The sequence below is a fragment of the Macaca mulatta genome, chromosome 18 (genome assembly GCF_049350105.2).
Source record: "Macaca mulatta isolate MMU2019108-1 chromosome 18, T2T-MMU8v2.0, whole genome shotgun sequence".
NCBI lineage: Eukaryota > Metazoa > Chordata > Mammalia > Primates > Cercopithecidae > Macaca > Macaca mulatta.
In genome coordinates, this window is record NC_133423.1 from 42,770,027 (window position 1) to 42,792,762 (window position 22,736).

Below are 22,736 nucleotides of genomic sequence, written 5' to 3' on the forward strand. Positions count from 1 at the left end.
TAAAAGCAACAAAAATCCCCCCTTCCAGCTTTACTGCTCAGGCACAGTGCCACCTCGGAGACGGCCCTGCTCCCAAAGTGCAGCTCATGTCACTGATGGCCCCTGTGGCTTAACACTAGGTAGGTGCTGTCATCATGACACTGTTTCAGAAAGTCATAAATGGACCCCACCCAGTGCTCTTTCAGCCATCCTGGGATGCATCACTGGATAACTGGCTAGGACGTTAGAGTATCAAATTCTCCTATCACCCAGCAGGGAAAGATGCCAAATGGTCATCTTGGAGTTAATTTATCTCAGAGTTAAGAAGCAAAAGGAAAAAGATACCAAAAGGAAAGAGATACAGCGGTGGAGAGGGTGGAGGGAAAGGAGAGGGAAGGGGGAAGAATGCAGCAGATATAAGAGGGATAAGGTTCCAGAAAATGCTGCTAAATGCACATGAGCGGAAATCAGGTTAACTGTCATGAAAGTAATGAACAAAAGCCCCAACCAGCAGAAATTTGAACCACGGACATAATGAGTTCAGCAACTCCCCACCTTCTACCCAGAGAGCCACTCACGCAGAGGCCAGATGGGGAAATCTAGGAGAAAAGGAGGCTCCTGGTTTCCTGAGACAGATCTGCGGATAAACCCGCATATGCACAAAGACTCCTCCTCTTAGCATCTGACCGCTCTGACCCCAAAGTTCTCTAGCTGCATTCCTACTACTTTGGGCCTGGGTCACTTCAGCCTCTGGGACTTTCTGATTGTTCCTCACCCAGATGTCCTCATGGCTCCTTCTCTCACCCCCTTTAGCTCTTTGCTCAATGGTTAGCTTCTCCAGAAAGGCCTTCCCTGACCACATCATAAAATCGTGCCACCTTCCCCCACCAGCATCCCCCACCTTCCTCCTCTGCTTGATTTTTCTCCATAATACTGAGCACCACTGGTATTTTAATCAGTGCACTGTCTGTCTTCCCACCACTGAAATGTAAGTGTCACGAGGGCAGAGATTGCCATCTATTTTGTCCACTGCTCTCTCCCCTGCTCCCAGAATAGTGTCTGACACTAAGTAGGTATGCAGTAAATACTTTTTGGAATGGAGGAAATGACTCACACATACTCAGAGGCCCAGAACACAGAAGTTAAAAGGAACTTGAGCATTTTACAGGTGAGGAGCCAGAGATGAGACCTGCCCCCAGACAATGCTTCTAGTTAGCACCAGAGTTGGAAACACGTTGAGTAAAGCAAAGCTTTCCATTCATTCACAGTAACCCTCCCATACATATATAAGTGGACACAGACCATTTGGCACAACCTCAGCAGACTAGAAAATGAGATGATGGGGTTCAGTTTAGGGGCTCCCCAGCCCTCCACTACTTAATCAGCTGACTTAGTTCTCACTCTGACTCTGACTCTGACTCCCTCAGAGCTGACTGACTCTGGCTCCCCTAGGGCAAGCTGCCACTGGAAAAGGCTGCCATAGAGAACCCAAAAGGAAGAAAAGCTAAATGCCAGCAGGAGGAAAGGGAGGAAAAGTGGGAAGAGGAAGAGTCGGGGGAGCACAAGAGTGTTGAAGAGGAAAAGGCTGGCAACCTGGGGGAATAGGCCCTGCAGCTTCTAAGCACAAGTGACCCACCAGGTACTCCCTGCAAGCACGAATCAAGCCAAAGCCAGCCACCCTGCCACCTGAACTTTCAAGACACCTACAACAAGATTGAAAGGCAGCTCCAGCAGACAGAGCTCTGACAACCTTCTTGCCTCTCAAACCGCCAGGTTCAAGCATGAGGACAAGGTTTCAGAGCTGCTGCCAGGCCGGTCGGCTGGCTGGACAGTACCAGCACGGTCTGAGGGAAGGAGGTGGGGGTGAGAGGGCTGGCAAAAGCCAGCGCAGCCTGCCAGCCTTTGCCTTTTGCATGACTTGCCGGGGATGCTCCCATCAGACACGCAGAGAGACAAGTGGACTCCAAGGTGGACTGGAGAAGAAAATGGGCAGCACAGTGGGAAAGGAAGAATTTCATAGGAACAAGGAGGGATTGAAGAATCAGCAAGACAGAGGGGACCCAGCACAGAGAAGTGACTGGGGGGAATAAAAATAAATGCACGTTACCTGCCAGCTGTCCCTCTGGACCAAAAGGTGTGGGGCTCCCAGCAGCAAAGCAACACCAAAGGCTCCAGAAACAGAGCAGAGGAACGGAGTTGCTCATCCTGCCCCGCCACACCCCCTCCCCAGAAACAGGAGTTTTAAAAACAAAAACCACCTCTCGGTGTTTCCAGCAATCCGGGACGGTAAGACCCTTCTCTCGGCCAGGGGCTGGGGGGCTGGACGTGGAGAAGGTGGAAAATGAAAACTTGGCGGCACGCAGCCGCGGGCAGTGGCAGGGAGCGAATGTGAACCGCCTGCACCAGAACCAGATCTGCCCTCGTCCTGAGCCGCAGGGAAGCAAGGGCTCGCTGCTGTCACGCTCCTACAGAGGTAGTTTTTAAAAGTATGGGAGTCATCTGACCCATCGCCAGATGGTGATTTACATAATTTATTCCCGTCTCTGGATTCTGATTGGTCACACCTTGCTGACGCCGGAACCGAGACTGGAGAAAGTTTGAATGAAAGCGCTGCACACTCAGCGCGTGGACGCCGCACGCTCAGCCCCGCTTCCTCCCCAGCCCGCTCAGCCGGCAGCTGCGACTCCAGCAGCCCCAGCTTTCTCCCACTGCCCTCCCCCGGACCTCCAGATCCTCCTCTCGCCCCTGCCACCCCAAGTGGCGGAGGCGGACATTTCCCCGAAACCCTGCATCCGCTGGGGACGCGATCCCTGGAGAAGGAGAGCACCCTCTCCAAGGCGCAAAGCCACACTCTGGGAGTGGTCTACCCACGCTCTGGGCCGGGAGTCCGTCAAAGGAGAGCCACCTGCTCATCCCCTTGGTCCTCCTCTTCTCCCTCCCTTCCCGCCTAGCGAAGGTCGCAACAGGTGCAGAAGGCGCGACCGCACAATAACCCAGCGGAGCTATAGGGGCTGTGAGGTGTGGCCGGCGCTGGCGGATCGCACAGTACCTGCTCGGAATCCTGGCTCCGCCACTAGCTGCAAAACTCCAGGCGAGCCAGCCAGCTTCTCCGAGGCGGTTCTCTCGTCCGCAATACGCGGGTGATAACGTATCCGCGACTTAGGGATGTTGGGAAAACTAGGAGTTCACGTAGCAAAGCACTTAGCGCGGCGCGGAGCTCGTGGCAGGCACTCTCCTACGGTGGGGTGGAGGGCTGCGGGAACCCCAGGCGACCTCCTCAAAGGGACCAGCGAGCCGAGATTTGGTGTCTGAGACGCGTGACCAGCGCCCGGTGTCTGCCGGTGAGCACTAACTGCTGGGTGAGCGAAATCAAGCACCTGCTTTCTCTCTGTTCTCCATCATTTCCTCCCGGCTCTCTTTCCCTTTATTGATCCGGGTCCTGGGGCAGAAAGCAGCGAGCGGAAGGAGAACTTGGCCCAGAGTCTGCGTCTGGCGCTGGGGAGCGGGGACTGAGCCCGGAACACCGGCTGGGCTGCTGCGCCAACAGCCACTGCGGACGCAGGGCGGGTGCGAGAGGCTGAGAGGCTGCGCCCCGCCATCCAGCCTCGCTCCAGCCTGGAGGAGCTGGCTCTTCAAGGCGATACCCTTGACCGCGAGTAACCCTGCAGTCACCCGGAACAGGTCCTGCCCCTGCCTGGGGAGGGAAAAGCCCCGCAGCAGCCCCGCGCCCCTTCCTCCCTATTGTTGTGGCTCCAGCTGGAGGGACCTGTGTGAGGAAACCCAGCCGGAGCCAGCAGATCCTGTTCCTACCTCGCCTCGTGACTTTTGTTACTCCAGCTGCCAGCAGAGCACGCTTTGTCCCTCCCGTGTGCTATCATTCATTAACAAGACGCAGGCTGGCTTTAGTTTTTGAGTATGGAATTCAATGGTCTGTATGCGATGGTAAATGTCACTCCCAGCTATGTTGTTCCCACTCTCTCTCTTCATGAGCAAACTATACAGACAGGTCTAATGTTATCTCCATTTTACAGACGGGAAAACTGAGTCATGGGGACAGGCTGCAGATTTGAAGAAAGTCTCAAGACAACTGGATCTCTCTTCTCTGCTCTAGGTTCAATTTGGCCAACTGACCTTTAAATGTGAGCCGTTGGCAACCCGGTCTTGTGGCTGAGGCAGCGGGTAAGCTATAGTCAAAAATCTTCTTCCCTAACCCTGGCAACATAGACACCCGTCTCTACCAAAAAAAATTTTTTAATTAGCCAGACAAAGTGGTACTCCTGTGGTGCAAGCTATTAATACTTGGAAGGCTGAGGTGGAAGGAGTCCTTGAGCCCAGGAGTTCAGGGCTGCAATGTACCATGATCACACCACTACACTCCAGCCTGGACAACAGAAGAAAAAAACTCCTTCCCTGTTCTGAGTTGCTCACAGTCACGGTCCCTAGAACATTAACTGGATAATGTGGAGGGTGTGTCTTGAGAGCCTTTGTCATAGGTGAGATACCCCCACGGAAGCTAGGGTATTTTGCAGGGTATTGTTGGAAGGTAGTCCTGCAAAGTTAGTTATCCTGCCTAGAAAAAAAAGAAAAACCTGGCCGGGCGCGGTGGCTCACACCTGTAATACCAACACTGGGAGGCTGAGGCAGGCGGATCACCTGAGGTCAGAAGTTCGAGACCAGCCTGACCAACATGGAGAAACCCTGTCTCTACTAAAAATACAAAAAACTTAGCCGGGCGTGGTGGCGCATCCCTATAATCCCAGCTACTCGGGAGGCTGAGGCAGGAGAATGGTGTGAACCTGGGAGGCGGAGGTTGTGGTGAGCCAAGATCACGCCATTGCACTCCAGCCTGGGCAACAAGAGTGAAACTCCGTCTCAAATAAATAAATAAATAAATTGAAAGAAAAACCTGTGTTTTACAGGTTCGACAAATCAACATCCATTTTTTAACGGCCAAGACTGTGAAACCATTTATGTTTTATTGCTAGTTGGTTAGAGTGCCCTCCTGTGTCTCTACACTAAAATATCATGCAAGAACTTTGAAAGGACATCATGAAATTAGAATTGTAGCATTAGAATGCATGACATCAACTGTTCTGCTTCATACTTCCCAGAAGAACAAGGAGATCTGAACAGGCTCTCGCCTGGAGGAGTTCCAGCTGAGGAGTCTTGGTGGAACTTCAGCTGTGTTGCAGACAAAATTTCAAGGTCTCAGGCAACAAAGAAAGGATTCCAGTCCTTATTTGGCAGCCCAGCATCTAAAGACCCTTCCTGTGTTAAAGGAATAAATCTTCTGCTTATGATAACACCCCACTTTCCACTAAAAAAAGCTCAAAAGCAATTGCTCACCTTCCCAACCTCCCTGGCAGCTGGTCCCCGATTCAAACTCAACCGAACTCTGAACTGGAAGCTAATGAGGCTGGAAGCACATACTCAGTCTGCCAGTGGGCAGCCAACTCTGGTTCTCTGGTGCAGCAGTGGAGTCACCCCCATACTAGTCTGCAGTGGGATTTGGGACATTGCTGTCTGCCTGAGTATATCCTCCAAGCCTGGTTCTTCTGCCCTGCAGAGATTCCAGTTGTTACCCAATATTATCTTAATGAGGTCCTCTTTTACATACATTATCCAGAGACTGTTTATATTCTTACAAGTAAGAAAATGACTTAATTGCCAGAAACTTATTGAGCAGCTGCTAGGGAGGAAACACTGGCTTGGAGACCATGCCTGTGCTCTCATAGACACAATGCAGAAAGTTACAAGTGCCAGAAGGCGGGCTGGTATGTAGGAGTTCCCAGATACCTGGACCAATGCTGTCCAACAGAAATATATAACACAGCCCGCATGTCTTGGTCAGTTTGGGCTGCCAGAACAGAATACCATAAACTTAGTGGTTTTAAACAACAGAAACTTATTTTCTCATAGTTCTGGAGACTAGAAGTCCAAGATGAGGATATTGGCATAGTCGGTTTCTGGTGAGGGCCCTCTTTCTGGCTTATAGATGGCTGCCTTCTCACTGTGTCCTCATGTGGCAGAGAGAGAGAGAGAATGCTGATGTCTCCTCCAGTAACAACTCTAATCCCATCATGGTGCCTCATCTCATAACCTCATCTAGACCTAATGATCTCCCCCAGGGCCCATCTTCAAATACATCATGGGGAGTTAGAGCTTCAACATAGGAATTTGAGGGGGTCCCAATTCAGTCCCTAGCAGCACATATATAATTTTATGTTTCCTAGTAACCCTATTATAAAGGTAAAAAGAAATACATGAAATTAAAATTAAGTGGCTGGGTGCGCCTGTAATCCTGGCACTTTGGGAGGTCAAAGTGGGAGGATGGCTTGAGGCTAGGTGTTTGAGACCAGCTAGGGCAACATAAGGAGACCTCATCTCTACCCAAATAAATAAGTAAAAACATTTTTAAAAAGAAATTAATATATTTCACTTAACCCAACATATCCAAATATTGTCATTTCAACATGTTGCCAATATAAAAAAAAATTATTGAGATATTTTACATTTTTGTTTTGAAATCCAGTGTGTATTTTACACTTATAGCACACATCAGTTCTGACTAGCATATTCAAGGGCTCAATAGCCGCATGTAGCTGGTTGCTACTATAGTGGACAGCATAGATCTATAGTATTAAAACTAAAATAAACCTTGGAGATCATTTAGTACAACTGTCTCACTTTACAGATCATGATCCCAAGACCCAGCCAGATTAACTGACTTACTCAAGGTCACACAGTTGGTAAAAAGGCAGAGATGGAACACAAACTTGGGTTACTAATTCCTTTTTTTTTTTTTTTTTTCTTTTTTTGAGACAGCATCTCACTCTGTCACTCAGACTGGAGTGCAATGACAAAATTATGGCTCACTGCAGCCTCAAATTCCTGAGCCCAAGTGATCTTTCCACCTTAGCCTCCCAAGCTGCTAGACTACAAGTGCCTGCCACCATGCCCAGCTATTTATTTTCTTTTTTCTTTCTTTTTTTTTTTTTTTTTTTGAGAGGAAGTCTTGCTCTGTCCCCCAGGCTAGAGTGCAATGGCGAGATCTCAGCTCACTGCAACCTCCACCTCCAGGGTCCAAGAGATTCTCCTGCCTCAGCCTCCCAGGTAGCTGGGATTACAGGCACACACTAACACACCAAGCTAATTTTTGTATTTTTAGTAGAGACGGGGTTTCACCGTGTTGGCCAGACTGGTGTCGAACTCCTGACCTCAGGTGATCTACCTGCCTCGGCCTCTCAAAGAGTTGGAATTACAGGCGTGAGCCACCGCACCTGACCTTATTTTATGTTTTTTGTAGAGACAGGGTCTCGCTGTGTTGCCCAGGCTGTTCTCAAACTCCTGGGCAAGCGATCCTCCTGACTGGGCCTCCCAAAGCGCTGGGATTACAGGTGTAAGCCATGGCACCCAGCCTCTAATTCCAAGATCAGTGCTTTTCCCATGGCCTCTCCCCATTCAAAGACAGAAGAGATGATGAAGGACTGAGAGGACCAGACTTAGCGGAGGACGTGAAATAAAGACATACCATTGCCTGAAAAAAAGAACACAAGCATGACCCCTTCAAATACTCACCTAACACATTCCTGCCATTGTGCTACGTGCTGTAGAAACTCAAAAAGAAATGACAAATATAAATGAATGCACAATTTACTCACACTCTGAATTCCAAGTGCAAAGCCCTTACTTTTTGACTCTTGGCTAGCACTTGGATTCTCTTGCGTCATTTGCTGCCTACAAAGTTTAGAAAGGGAATGCCAAGTTTCCACCAGGCAGCATCTCTATGCTTACCTGATCTTAGGTCTGGATAACATATAGCCTCGCTATCCCCTCAATAAGTTGAGAGGCCTGAAACCTCCAACTGCTTAAGGGTTTTGAAGGGGGGGGTTCTGGGGTTTTTGTTTGTTTGTTTGTTTGTTTGTTTTTGAGACAGCATCTTGTTCTATCTCCCAGGCTGAAGTACAGTGGCTTGATCATAGCTCACTGCAGCCTTGAACTTCTGAGCTCAGGCATTCCTCCCACCTCAGCTTCCCAAGTAGTTGGAACCATAGGTGCATGCTGCCGCACCCAGCTAATTTTTTTGTTTTGCTTTTTATAGAGACGGAGTCTCACTATGTTGTCCAGGCTGGTCTTGAACTCCTGGCCTCAAGCCATCCTCCTGTCTCAGCCTCCCCAGTATCTGAGACTACAAGCGTGAGCCACCGTAACCAGCTCTTGCTTAAGTTTATATTAGCAGCAAGACTTCCTCTAAGTGTAGTCAACTAGAGCAGCATTTCCCAATGTGTGACCCTAGGACATTGTTAGGTGTTACATGGAATAAAAGTGGGAACACTGAGTTAGACAAGCAAGAATGGGCTTTTTCACTGCAGAACTTCTCAGGAGTTTTTTTTTTTTTTTTTTTTTTTGAGACGGAGTCTCGCTCTGTCGCCCAGGCTGGAGTGCAGTGGTGCGATCTCGGCTCACTGCAAGCTCCGCCTCCTGGGTTCACGCCATTCTCCTGCCTCAGCCTCCCAAGAAGCTGGGACTACAGGCACCCATCACCATGCCCAGCTAATTTTTTTTGTATTTTTATTAGAGACAGGGTTTCACCGTGTTAGCCAGGATGGTCTCGACCTCCTGACCTCGTGATCCACCCGCCTCGGCCTCCCAAAGTGCTGGGATTACAGGCTTGAGCCACCGCGCCCGGCCTTCTCAGGACTTTTAATATGTTTTATGCCATCAGTGGCTCAGCTTCAAGGTCAAGATTCTTAACATGCCTACACCACCTTCCATGGACTGGCCCAGGTGAGGGCAGCACCTCACACCCTCGTCCCTCTGCCTTCCTGCCACAGTGGCCCTGCCACCCGTTTCTCTAGATGCTTGTCATCAAATGCAGCATCCATGGGCCACCTGTGGTTTATGAGCATTTGAGACATGGCTAGTCTACACTGAGATGTGCCATAAGCAGAAAATACCCACCAGATTTGAAGACTTAAGACAAAAAAAAGAATGTAAATTCTTACATTAATATTTTTTATGTTGAATGCACATTGAAATAATACCTTGGACAGACTGAGTTAGGTAAAATATATTATTAAAATTGTTTTCACCTTTTTTTCACTTTTTTTTTTTTTTTTCCAGCAACCAGGTCGTGTTTATTTCCTCCTGGGCCTGGCAGTCTGGGAGCAGAATATAGACAAAGGCACTGGGGCGCCTGGGTCTGGCACGGTCTGGAGCTTGGCCGCCTGGCAACTATGAAGGGTGTGCCAGGGCGTGCAGGGACTGGAGTCATCCTCCCAGAACCGAGAGAGGGCCCTCTGGGCATGGAGGCATCACAAATGCTAGGCTTGGCACAGATACAGGGGAGAGGTTATGGAGCGGGTGTGTGCAGGGCCTGGTGGGAGTGGGGAGACCCTTGGACAGAGCTTGTTAGAGTGTTCTAGAGTCAAGGGAAACTCCAGGCAGGCATATTGGGCCCTGGATGTTGAGAAGCTGGGTAACAAGTACTGGGAGAACAAAAGCTGTGGGTCGGCAGGCCCCACAAAGATGTGACTGCAGACAGGATGGGCCCTGGGAGAGACCGAGGCTCCAGGTGACTCCTATAGCGAGGCGGTGAGGGGGTGGGTCTGGGGCTCCAGTTCAGGAATACATAGTCAGCTGCAGCCACTCCTGGATGTTCACCTGGATTTGTCCAGTGCCATCTTTGTCAAGAGATTTGAAGGCACGGAACATGGCGTCCAGCCTGACCAAGCAGCTGATGAAGTTGTCAAAATCCATGTTCCCACTTTCATCTGAGTAGCGTCGGATGATCATGTTATAGAGATGCTCATTCAGGTGGAACCCTGCCGCCTCAAAGGCCCCTGGGAGTTCGCTACTGCAAATGGTCCCTGATCTGTCAGTGTCAAACTGTTTGTATATGGCCTGCCACCTTTTGATGTTGTTCCACAAGTACTTGAATTCCTCAAAGCCCAGCTTGCCTGTGGTGTCGCTATCCATCACGGCCACCATGCTGCGACACGTGTCAATGCCAAAACCATCAGTTTTCAGATCAGGGTGTCGTGTCACAACCTTATTGAGAATGTTCATGAGTTCTGTGGCGCTGACCTCCATGTCATCTCCAGCCAGCTGGGCAAAGAGTCTCCGGAACTGCCGGACCTCCTCACTCTCGTTGGCCTCAATGTTGGAGTAATGTGTGCGTGGGGGCGGGGGCTCCGGGTTGTATTGCGCAGCCGCCTCGCTGATGGCGCTGATGACTCCGCCTAGGATGCGCATGGCAGTTCCACCGCCTCCACCGCCGCCGCCGCCGCCTCCACCACCGCCGCCGCCGCCCCCGGCCCCGCTGATCAGGCCTCCAAGCACATTCCCCAGGCCCCCACCCAGGCCCCCGCCTCCCCCGCCACCGCCGCCGCCGCCCTTCAAGAACGAGTTAACCAGGAACATGGCTGCGACTCACTGCACCTCACGCGTCCGGAGGTCTGGGAGTCCGTTCCGCTGCCGCTCCCGGGCCTCCCGCAGCGTCCGGCTCCAGAGGGCGGGGCCGGTGACTGGCCGCAACTCTCGGGTCTGACACTGCTTTTTTCACTTTTTATAATGTGGTTGCTGGAGAAATTATAATTACATATGTGGATCACAGTATATTTATATATAAATTTTTTTTTGAGACAGAGTCTTGCTCTTGTTGCCCAGGCTGGAGTGCAATGACGCGATCTTGGCTCACTGCAACCTCTGCCTCCTGGGTTCAAGTGATTCTCCTGTCTTAGCATCCCTAGTAGCTGGAATTACAGGCACATACCACCAGGCCCAGTTAATTTTTGTATTTTTAGTAGAGATAGGGTTTCATCATATTGGTCAGGCTGGTCTTGACCTTCTGACCTCACATGATCCTCCTGCCTCAGTCTCCCAAAGTGCTGGAATTACAGGCGTGAACCACCGTGCCCGGCCAATCACAGTATATTTTTATTGGACATCCTAAAGCCTCAAGATCTGGTCGTTGGCCTCGTTAATGCTAACTCTGCAAGCTTCAGATATCTGTTTGCATCCTTTCCTCAAAGTCACTTTTTCTGAACCCTTGCCTAGGTTTCCTATAAGCATATTCCTTTCTTTTGTAGAACTTACCTTGGTTTGTAATTATACATTATTTGTTTGGCTATTTGATTAATGTCCATCTCCCGATTAGGGTAAAAAATCCATGAAAGCAGCAACTGCATTTGCTTTCCTTTATTACCATTCTCCCAGACCCCAAAATAAAGCCTGGCAGATAGAAGGAGCTTATTACATGATTACATACATGAAGTGTGTTGTGAATCTCCAAGAAAGGGACAGAATTTTCAGCTTTTACTAAATTGATCTGACCACAGAACCCTCACCCCACAAAGAGTTTAGTGAGTGTTACAGCAAACTAAACATGGCCTGAGAAGGACCCCTACTTCTTTTTTTTTTTTTTTTTTAGATGGAGTCCCGCTCTGTTGCCCAGGCTGGAATGCAGTGATGCAATCTTGGCTCACTGCAACCTCTGCCTCCCGAGTTCAAGTGATTCACCTGCCTCAGCCTCCCAAGTAGCTGGGATTACAGGTGTGCGCTGCCATGCCCAGCTAATTTTTGTATTTTTAGTAGAGACAGGGTTTTACCATGTTGGTCAGGCTAGTCTTGAACTCCTGACCTCGTGATCAGCTCGCGGACAAACCATAACCTAACTTAATAGGTAGACAAGATTGAAAACCTAATTTAGGAATATGTGCCTGTAACAATAGCTGAGTCTTGGCCAATCCCAGCAACCACACTTCAACCACTCATAGACTGCTGAGTGTTCAAATTGTGTTCAAATAAGGCAAAGACCAACCTGTAACTAATCCAGTTGTTTCTGTACCTCCCTTCCAATTTCTGTACGTCACTTTCTTTTTTTTTTTTTTTTTTTTTGGCCTGTAAATTTGTTCTGATCACAAGGCATCCCTAGAGCCTCTCTGAATCTGCTGTGATTTTGAGGGCTGCCCAATTCACGAATCATGCATTGCTCAGTTAAACTCCTTTAAATTTAATTTGGCTGAAGTTTTTCTTTTAACATGAGGGATCAGAATTCTCCAGGAACACAGTCTGGGAAGCACCGAGTGAGAGACTACAGAGCAAGGTGACTGAGCCTAAATTGAAATCTCCGCTTGCAGTATGACCTCAGCTCTCCTGAATGCTGAAGGTAGCTTCTGATAGGTATATTTCGGGTTCTTTCTCTTTCTTTCTTTCTTTCCTTCTTTCTTGTTCTTTCTTTCTTTCTTTCTTTCTTTCTTTCTTTCTTTCTTTCTTTTTTCTTTCTTTCTTTCTTTTTTTCTTTCTTTCTTTCGTTCTTTCATTGTTTCTTTTTACTGTTTGACATGGTTTCACTCTGCCACAGTCAGGTTTTTTTTTTTTTTTTTTTTTTTTTTTTTTGGTAGAGATGTGGTTTCACCATGTTTCCCAGGCCGGTCTTGAACTCCTGAGCTCAAGGGATTCACTCACCTCGACCCCCCAGAGCGTTGGAATTACTGGTGTGAGCCACCATGCCTTGCCTGGTTTCTTTACTTTTTATGTTTCCCCTCTTTTGCAAATCATGAGTTCCAATTTCTTGAAGTCTTCCATTCAGAAGACATCTAGGGGAAACTGAATAATTTATTTTCATGCAACTTCATGCATGCTATTCACGCATGGTCGTGTTTTTCTCCTGTATTTATATAGGCAAGAAGCAGGTGAAACATTAGCTTTAACCAGCATTTGGGGGAGTTCAGAGGGATTTACTTGAGAGACCAGCCAGGCCTGGCACATTTCTTTTGGGAGAGGTCGTGCATGGTAATTGGCCATATTATGAGAGGCTCAGGGAGTGGTTGTCAGGCTCCATTCACCCCACCATCCCCACTCCTATAAAAAACAAAATATACCAGAGTGGTTCAGCTCAGAGTGTCTTGTTGTTGTTGTTGTTGTTGTTGTTGTTGTTTGAGACGGAGTCTCACTCTGTCGCCCAGGCTGGAATACAGTGGCATGATCTCCGCTCACTGCAACCTCTGCCTCCCGGGTTCAAGCAATTCTCGCACCTCAGCCTCCCAAGTAGGTGGGATTACAGGCACGTGCCACCACACCTGGCTAATTTTTGTATTTTTGGTAGAGACGGAGTTTTGCCATGTTGACCAGGCTGGTCTTGAACTCCTGACCTCAGGTGATCCTCCCAAAGTACTGGGATTACAGACATGAGCCACCACACCCAGCCCAGAGTGTTATTTTAATTTACCAGATTAATATTCTTCTCCTATTTGTCCTATACACAAAATCATTCCGCCATGATTATAAGTTTTCTGAGGTCTCCCCTGCCATGCAGAACTGTGAGTCAATTAAACCTCTTTTCTTTATAAATTATCCAGTCTTGAGTATTTCTTCATAGCAGAGTAAGAATGGACTAATACAACAGTACACCTTGAGAGAGTTCAGAGGAGGCTGTATGTAAGGATGAGACAGCAAAGCTGGCACTAGGGGACTCCCTTTCTGATGTCTTACATGATTATTCATAAGGTGGGAAAAGGTGTTGCTAGTAGAAACGTTCTGGGAGGTCCTCTGGGTGCATATGTGCAGTAGCCATACATATTTGTTCATATGTCACATGTCTCATTAGCATCTTAAATCTCCACCCAGGGGTGTGTCTTTTACTATTATAATGAACAAAGGGTCATTCTGAGGACAGGTAAAAATCAAAATGTACATGCTTTCTAGAGGGGAAAGTCTGTACTGAAGATAGCTTTGCTTGAATGACCTCAGTTACAATGCGAATGCTGAGGCTTATTGTGTTGGCTGTATGATCATTGCGGTTGCTGACTCCCAAGAACATGGTCACTTCCCTGACTACCTATCCTGCTTCACTCCCAGGGACAGGACTGTAGCCAGCACTGTACTGATGAAACACAGCTGAGCACACCATGCAGCCCACCTGCTGACATGCTTCTCTCTCCAGTCACTTCCACAGACTGGAAGAGGGCAGGACAAATGGCAGACTGGAGGCCTAGATCACCAAGTGAAGTTCAATTTTAAATGCTCTGGGCATCTCCAAAGTTCTGTGGGGGAAAAAAACAAAACAAAACAAACAAACAAAAAAAAACCTGATCCAAAATGGTCCATTTTCTAGTAAAATATGTGATAAAGAACTGACGCTAGAAGATATAGAATATCTAAATGGACCAATAAACACAATAAAACAGTTAATAAAAATGACTATCCTATCCAACCTCCCACCCCAAAATGGCAAGGGCATATGGTTCCTCAGGTACACTTTTTCAAACCACCAAACTCTTGATTAAATCCAGTTTTTCACGTATTCTGGTACCTATACCACCAAAGCAGAACAAACTGAAAAAAGCACTGCTAAATCCAGTTAATGACCACTAACCTCAACAAGTCTTTTAATTATGCCTAGCAATAAAATTCTATTTCCCTGGACTACGTACCCCATCTACTCCTCCTTCTAGACAATGCTGTCACATCTTCTTTCTCCTCAAACCTCCATCATCTCTCCCATCCTCACCCTCAGCTGATGACCTGACTTCATATTGCACTAGAAAAATAAGACAACCAGAAGAGAACATCCATGAGCCTCCTCCTCTATCATACCCATCCAACTATTTGTATCTGTACCATGTCCTCGGCCTCCCTTCCTGTTCAGACTGTCTGTGCTTCTATCTAAACTCACACCCCCTCCATTTACACACCAGATTCCATCCCCTCTCACTTATGCAAGGCCACCACTCCAACTATTTTTTGCTGTCTACTGGATCATTCCCATCAGCATACAAGTCAGTTATAATTTCTCCCTCTTTAAAAAAATACAATTAACTTCCTTCTCTAGACTTTTCTACTTCCCTTTAAAGTAAAATTCCTTTAAAGAGTCCTCTGTGCTCCCTGGTTCCAATTTTTCCCTATTACCTCCTATTAGGCTCCAGGCAGCTTCTCCCCCGACCCCAACCACTCTCATCAAAGTCCCCCGTGGCCTCCACTGAGCCACAATCCTCTGCTCTTACCCCCCGCTCATGAACCACTCCCTCCTCCTGAAGCCCCTTCTGATTTCCCTCCTCTCTCCCTGATCCCTCATCTCAGTTTCCTCTGTTCACAGACTCCTTGTTGCTGGAGAGCTTGGGGTTCAGTCCATGGACCTCTTCATTTTTGTTTACCTAAAACCACTCCTCTGATAATCTCATCTACTTTCATGCTTTCAAAGCCATCTTTATGTTGTTCTCAAATCTGTACCTCCAGCCTGAACCTCCTCCCTGAACCCCATACTTGCCTATTCCCTTACATACATGAAAAGCATCTCAAATGCATCTTGTCCGAAACGGAATCAGTGATTATCCCCAGAAATCTACTCCCGCCTCTGTCTTCCCAATCTCAAAAAATGGTAAACAAATCCTTCCAGTCACTCCAGCCAAAAACTGGAGTCAAATTCGACTTCTCCCATTTTTTCTTATCCCACATCCAATAGCCAACAAATCCCAGTGGATCCACCTTCAAGATTCAACAGGAGTCTGACCATCTCTGAACACCTCCATTGCTCCCACCCCGGTCCAACCACCCTGAGCTGTCACCTGAAATAAACCACCAGAAATACCCTCCAGTGACTCCTCAATTCATTCATTGTAAAGTTGACTCCTTACTCTCAGGGCCCCCTCTACCTCTGATGTGAATTCACACTTCTTTTCCCCTGGCTTAGCCCTCCTCATTCTGACCTTCTTAATGTTCTTTGAACACCCTGGGCAGTTCCCATCTCAGGGCTTTAGGACTGCTATTCCCTCTATTGACCTCTCAGTACTTACACGGCTCATTCCCTTACCTCCTTCAGGTCTTTGCCTAAATGTCACTGTCTCTATGAGGCTTCCTGACCTCCCCCTCCTTTTTTTTTTTTTTTTTTTTTTTTTTTTTTGAGACCGAGTCTTGCTCTGTTACCCAGGATGATGGAGTGCAATGGTGCAATCTCTGCTCACTGCTCACTCTGCCTCCTGGGCTCAAGCAGTTCTCCTGCTTCAGCTTCCTGAGTAGCTGGGATTACAGGTACCCACCACCATTCTTGGCTAACTTTTAGTAGCAATGGGGTTTCACCATGTTGGCCAGGCTGGTTTCAAACTCCTGACCTCAAATGATCTGCCTGCCTTGGCCTCCCAAAGTGCTAGGATTACAGGCATGAGTCACCATGCCTGGCCTCCCCATTTAAAATGGCAGCCCCTGCTCCTGCCTCCTAGCACCTCTGTCTCCCTCCTCTGCTTTATTTTCTCTAGAACACTTACCACCACCTGACATATTATATATCTTAACTATTTATTTGTTTACAGTCTGCCTTCCCCTGCTAAGATGAAAGGCATTCTTGTCCATTTTGATCATTGCTGTATTTCCAATGCCAGTACTTAATAAATACTTGTTGAATAAATGCATGATAAATTCTGAAACTATTTAAACTTTTTCAGAGACAGACCACACAATAAAAGTGTCAAAATTTCTACAAAACCAGAATAACACTAACAACAAATCTGAAAAATAATTGAAATGCAAAAACAAGAAAATCATAACTCAATCTCATTTCAAGTATTTTATATCTTTAGCAAATAAAACTCAACAGTGCATTAGAACGTCATGACCAGTTGAGGTCCATTCAACCCAGAAATGCAAGCAAGCCGGGTTCAATACAAGGAAATCTATACACATAGTTTACCACATTTACACATCAAAGGTGGACCAAAAATATTTTCAATAGGCATTTGAAAAACCTTAGAAATGAAATACTTTAATAACAAGAGTGATTATATACTTAATATACAAATGTCTCTAATTTTTAAAAAAATTAAAAGTAAAAATTTACTTTTTCAATCTCATAAAGAAGGGCAGGCTCTTTAGGCAAGATATAAACACAAAAAATAAAAGGGAAACATAATAAACTTGGCTATACACATTTTTTTTTTTAAACAGAGTCTTGCTCTGTCATCCAGGCTAGAGTGCAGTGGTGCCATCTCAGCTCACTGCAACCTCCACCTCCCAGGTTTAAGCAGTTCTCATGCCTCAGCCTGAGACTACAGTCATACGCCACCTGCCCCACCCCCGGCTAATTGTTCTATTTTCAGTAGAGACAGGATTTCACCATGTTGGCCAAAGCTGTTTTTTAACTGCAGTGAAAAAGAGTTTAAACAAAGTCAACGATAATTTAAAACTAAATCACAAAATATTTGCAACATATAAGAACTTGTTTTCTTAGTTCTCAAAAATTTTTTACACAATTTTTTTAAAAGACAAAAGTCCCATATGTCACTTCGATGCAAATTAGAAAAAGGACCCCTTCCTCATCATACTTCACCTCCACTGTTTGGAAAAACTGTCACAATGTGCTAATTTTATCAGAGCAAGACACTTCACTGGCATCTGCCAGAAAAATAGCATAATAAATATTAAAATCTATGATTTCTATGATGTGAATAGCATCTCCCAGGTTGGACAGAACTGAACAACTGTTAACATGTATTTTCTAGATTTAGACCATAGTAAACAGGATTTTTCACGTATATGAACATCCACCAGGATTAAAACGTTGTGTTGGATGCAGGTAAATTCTTTTTTTTTTTTTCTTTGTTTGCAGGATGATAAACATTCTTTACCACTCCCCCAATTCCGTAATACCTGCAATCATTGAAACAATCAAAAATACTCCCCTACCTTTCCAAAGTGTCCCCAGGAGATGGCACCACCCGCCTTTGAGAATCAAGGGTCTAGAAGTTGGTGTGGGTAAGGGGGGTATTTTAACTCTTAATTTTATGCTTTTTAATGTGGTTTGGTTTGTCCCTCCAAATATCATGTTGAAATGTAACCCCCAATGTTGGAGGTGGGGCCTGGTGGGAGGTATTGGATGACTGAGGCAGATCCCTCATGAATGGCTTGGTGCTGTCCTCACCATAATGAATGAGTTATCTGGAGATCTGGTTGTTTAAAAGTCTTTGGCACCTCCCCTCTCTCTTGCTACTGCTCTGGCCATGCGATGAGCCTAATCCCTATTCACCTTTCCCCATGAGTGAAAGCTTCCTGAGGCCTCCCCAGAAGCTGATGTGGCACCACATTTCTTGTACAGCCTGCAGAACCATGAGTCAATTAAACCTCTTTTCTTCATAAATTACCCAGTCTCGGGTATTCCTTTAAAGCAACACAAAAAAGGCCTAATATACTTTTCTGTACAGCTTGAATTTCACCATGTGCATACATAAAAAATGAATAACTGAAATATAAAAATATAAATAAATGAAATTAGTACTCTAAGGAGGAGATCAATATCAGGGATGGAGGGGATTCCAATAAACGACACATAATATTTATGCTGGTATATGATAGTAACAGAGGTCTGAGGTCTATCTCAACAGTAACTAGTTGAAAAGCCTGGTCCAGAAAGCCAAAGGCTTGCATTTCATGGTATCTTGCACCTCTAAATAGATGGATGGCCTGGAGTACAGCAGTGCTCAGACCCATTCAGATGGGAGAGCACCTACAGGTCATGACAGTTTCTGCTGACGTGCATTAAATGTGAAATACTTCATTTTATCACATAAAAATGATCTCACAGACACCATTCATTTAGCTAATGTGCCTTGCTTTAAAATGTCAGCTTAATTAAATTTGCATGCTTTCAAAGATAATAGAAAACATGATTTTAAAATACAGAAGAAAAACCAGCTGTCTAAGCATTATTGGCAACTTTTGAGTCTTTTTATTACAACTCCTCTGTTACTTGTTTATGTGTTCTTTTATCTTTTGAAAGCATGAAAGTTGTAGAAAGTACAAAAGCTTTTTTAAAAAGTAAGGTTTAATTTTCCATAACCCTGGCCAGGCATGGTGGCTCATGCCTGTAATCCAGCATGTTTGGAGGCCGTGTGGGAGGATCACTTCCAGTCAGGAGTTTGAGACCAGCCTGGGCAATAAAGCGAGGCCACATCTCTACAAAAAAAAATTTAAGTTAGTCAGGCGTGGGAGTTCAAGGCTACAGTGAACTCCTAGAATTAATAGAAAGCTATGGTCACACCACTGCACTCCAGCTTGGGCAACAGAGCTAGACTCTGCCTAAAAAAATAGAAAATCAAAATAATTTTATGTAAGCCCTAAAGAAAGTTCAGAATAAGTTTTTTAACGTGATAAAATTGGCCGGGCATGGTGGCTCATGCCTGTAATCCCAGCAATTTGGGAGGCGAAAGTGGGCAAATCACTTGAGGTCAGGAGTTCAAGACCAGCCAAGCCAACATGGTGAAACCCTGCCTCTGCTAAAAATACAAAAATTAACCTGGTGTGGTAGTGAGTGCCTGTAATCCCAGCTATTCAGGAGGTGGAGGCAGGAGAATCGCTTGAACCCAGGAGGAGGCAGAGGTTGCAGTGAGCCGACATCATGCCACTGCACTCCATCCTGAGTGACAGAGCCAGACTTTGTCTAAAAAATTAATTAATTAATTAAAATAAAAGGATAAAGTTCAAGTAAGTTCTGTAGTTTAGTTAGTAGTATTGTGCAAATATTGAGCTCCTAGTTCTGCTCATTTTGCAGTGATTATGTAAAATATTGACATTAGGGGAAGCTTGTGAGGGGTATACAGGGCTCATTATACTATTTTTGCAACTTTTTTGTAAGGCAAAAATTAGTTCAAAATTAAAAATTAAGAACATTATGGGAGAAAACTTGCAACTGAGAATGACACTTACATTAAATTAAGTTTTTTTTGCAAATTGGGAAAAGGCAGTTATTCCATTGTAGTTAAGAATGTTTTATTCCTGCTTGAAATGCGCCAGAGGGATTACAGTTTGGAAAACAAGGTCTGGGGCTCCGCAGAGACCTGAGACTCCAGCCTGGCTTTGCTGCTAATTCAATCAATGCAATATCTTAGTTTCCTCATTTGCAAAATGAAGAGATAAGACCAGATTGGTTCTTTCCCAAGAAGCCCAGACATTTGTGTGTTGCAAAAGCTCCTCAAGTGATTTGAACCCACACCCTTGGTAAGAACCACAGAGGGGGGGGTGCTCTCTAAAGTCTTTTTCCAACCCCTTTGTCTTGTCCACTTGGCAATGTCCTATTTATTCTTAAAAACCTAAGTCAGGAATCACCTCCTCTAGGAAGTCCTCCTGCCAAGAAGACACCAACCGGAATTCTGGCGATGCTGTTCCCAGGTGAAGTAAATTTATATTATAAATCTGGAGGAGCTGACTGGCTCAAGGGTATAGTGCAGTGGGCGTAGCAGTGCATGGTTCAAATGCACCTCTCAGGTCCAATGCACTCATTCTCTCAGCTGATGGAGTGTTGGCAGCTGAGGATTCAGAGCTGAATCCCTCCCTAGGAGTTAGTCTTGGCTTGAGGGAACAAACTACCTGCACACAAATCTCTTCATCAAAATCCGTTTTCAGGGCCAGGCGCAGTGGCTCCTGCCTGTAAACCCAGCACTTTGGGAGGCCAAGGCAGGTGAATCACCTGAGGTCAGGAGCTCGAGACCAGCCTGGCCAACACGGTGAAATCCCGTCTCTACTGAAAACACGAAAATTAGCTGGATGTAGTGGCACACACCAGCTACCAGGAGGCTGAGGCAAGAGGATTGCTTGAACCCAGGAGGTGAAGGTTGCAGTGAGCTGAGATCATGCCACTGCACTCCAGCCTGGGCAGAGCGAGACTCCATCTCAAAAAAAAAAAAAAAAAAAATTCCATTTTCTGACGAATCCACCTTAAGACAATTACAGCTACCAATACCCTGCACTGTGCAAAGTCAAATATGTGCAGGAAAATTTATTACAGCATGTTTGCAACAGCAAAACATTATGAACATTGTCCATCAGTGGGGAGCCATAAATCATGGCACATCACACAACAGAATAATATCCAGCTGCAAAAAAGAATGAAAAAGCACCTTATGTCATGACATGACACTAACTTCAATGTATAAAGTGGCTGTACACAGTGGTTCACACCTGTAATTCTAGCAACTAGGGAGACTGAGGTGGCAGGATAACTTGAGGCCAGGAATTGGAGACCAACCTGAGCAACATAGCAAGACCCCATCTCTAAAAAATTAAAAATAAATAAAAATAAAAAATTAAAGTGAAAAAGCAAGGTATGGAGGAGTGTAATATGCTACCAATTTTTTTAATGAGGAGCTTTGACAAATAGAAGTAGCCAGTTTAGGCCGGGCGCGGTGGCTCAAGCCTGTAATCCCAGCACTTTGGGAGGCCGAGATGGGCGGATCACTAGGTCAGGAGATCGAGACCATCCTGGCTAACACGGTGAAACCCCGTCTCTACTAAAAAATACAAAAAACTAGCCGGGTGAGGTGGCGGGTGCCTGTAGTCCCAGCTACTCGGGAGGCTGAGGCAGGAGAATGGCGTAAACCCGGGAGGCGGAGCTTGCAGTGAGCTGAGATCCGGCCACTGCACTCCAGCCTGGGCGACAGAGCGAGACTCCGTCTCAAAAAAAAAAAAAAAAAAAAGAAGTAGCCAGTTTAAAAAATGAGGAGAAGGCTGGGCAAGATGGCTCACACCTGTAATCCCAGCACTTTGGGAGGCCAAGGGGGGGCGGATCACCTGAGGTCAGGAGTTTGAGACCAGCCTGGCCAACATGGTGAATCCCTATCTCTACTAAAAATACAAAAAAATTAGCTGGGCATGGTGGTGCATGCCTGTAGTACCAGCTACTTGGGAGGCTGAGGCACGAGAATTGCTTGAACCCAGGAGACAGAGGTTGCAGTGAGCCCAGATAGAGCTACTGCACTCCAGCCTGGGTGACAGAGTGAGACTCCATCTCAAAAAAAAAAAAAAGAAAGAAAGAAAGAAAAAGAAAATATATATAGTCGTCACTCGATTTATGCAAGAAATTGGGTCCAGACCCCCATGTATACCGAAATCCACACATACTCAAGTCCCGCAGTCAGCCCTGCAGAACCCATAAATATGAAAAGCAGCCCTCTGTATACAGAGGTTTCCTATCCCGTGAGTACTGTGTTTTCAATTTGCATTTGGTTGAAAAAATATCTGTGTATAAGTGGACCCTCCAGTTCAAACCCATATTGGTTTTTTGTTTGTTTGTTTTTGAGACAGAGTCTCACTCTGTTGCCAGGCTGGAATGCAGTGGCACAATCTCTTCTCACTGCAACCTCCACATCCCAGGTTCAAGCGACTCTCCCGCCTCAGCTTCCTGAGTAGCTGGGACTACAGGCATGCCACCATGCCCAGCTAATTTTTGTATTTTTGGTAGAGATGGAGTTTCACCATGTTGGCCAGGATGGTCTTGATTTCTTGACCTCGTGATCCACCCTCCCTCAGCCTCCCTAAGTGCTGGGATTACAGGCGTGAGCCACGGTGCCTGGCCTTAAACCTACACTGTTTACGGGTCAACTGTACACATGTTTATATTCATAGAATATTTCCAGGCACGTTTAGAGGAAACTAGGAACATTGGTTGCCTCTGGGGAGGGCATTTTGGATCGCTGGGGGAAGAGCTGAAAAGATAATTTCTTTTTATTGTAGAGCATTTTGTACCTTTTAAGTTTTGAACCACAAGTACTTTAGTCAAAACTAAAGTGATTGAAAAAAGCAAAGTAGAATAAATGTTGAGGACTGAAGAGATACCTTTGGGCTTGGAGAACAGGAGCCATGGATGGTCCTCAGGAAAGTTTCAACAGAGTTACAGAAATAGAGCACTTTGGCCAGGCACAGTGGCTCATACCTGTAATCCCTGCATTTTGGGAGGCCGAGGCAGGTGGATTGCTTGAGCCCAAGAGTTTGGGAGG

At 46.2% G+C, this 22,736-nt stretch overlaps 2 protein-coding genes across 3 annotated transcripts in view; both read right to left on the reverse strand.

Annotated features, from left to right (window-relative positions):
- The window catches only part of LIPG (lipase G, endothelial type), a 29,476-nt gene extending 25,863 nt beyond the window's left edge, over window positions 1-3,613 (reverse strand). Inside the window, exon 1 of one of the 2 annotated variants that reach the window (XM_015121930.3) lies at window positions 3,029-3,613. Coding sequence is in view for 1 of the 2 variants with exons in the window: in XM_001090086.5 (XP_001090086.2) it covers window positions 2,087-2,183 (97 nt within the window). In the remaining variant the exon portion in view is untranslated. Of the gene's footprint in view, window positions 1-2,086; window positions 2,441-3,028 lie in introns of those variants that run through there. The other variant, XM_001090086.5, reaches the window with a different exon arrangement.
- Window positions 3,614-9,311: 5,698 nt separating this feature from the next.
- LOC699341 (calpain small subunit 1) lies at window positions 9,312-10,507 on the reverse strand. Its single transcript, XM_077975470.1, has one exon. The coding sequence runs from the start codon at window positions 10,399-10,401 to the stop codon at window positions 9,601-9,603; it is 801 nt and encodes a 266-aa protein (XP_077831596.1). The 5' UTR covers window positions 10,402-10,507; the 3' UTR covers window positions 9,312-9,600.
- Between the last annotated feature and the right edge of the window lie 12,229 nt (window positions 10,508-22,736).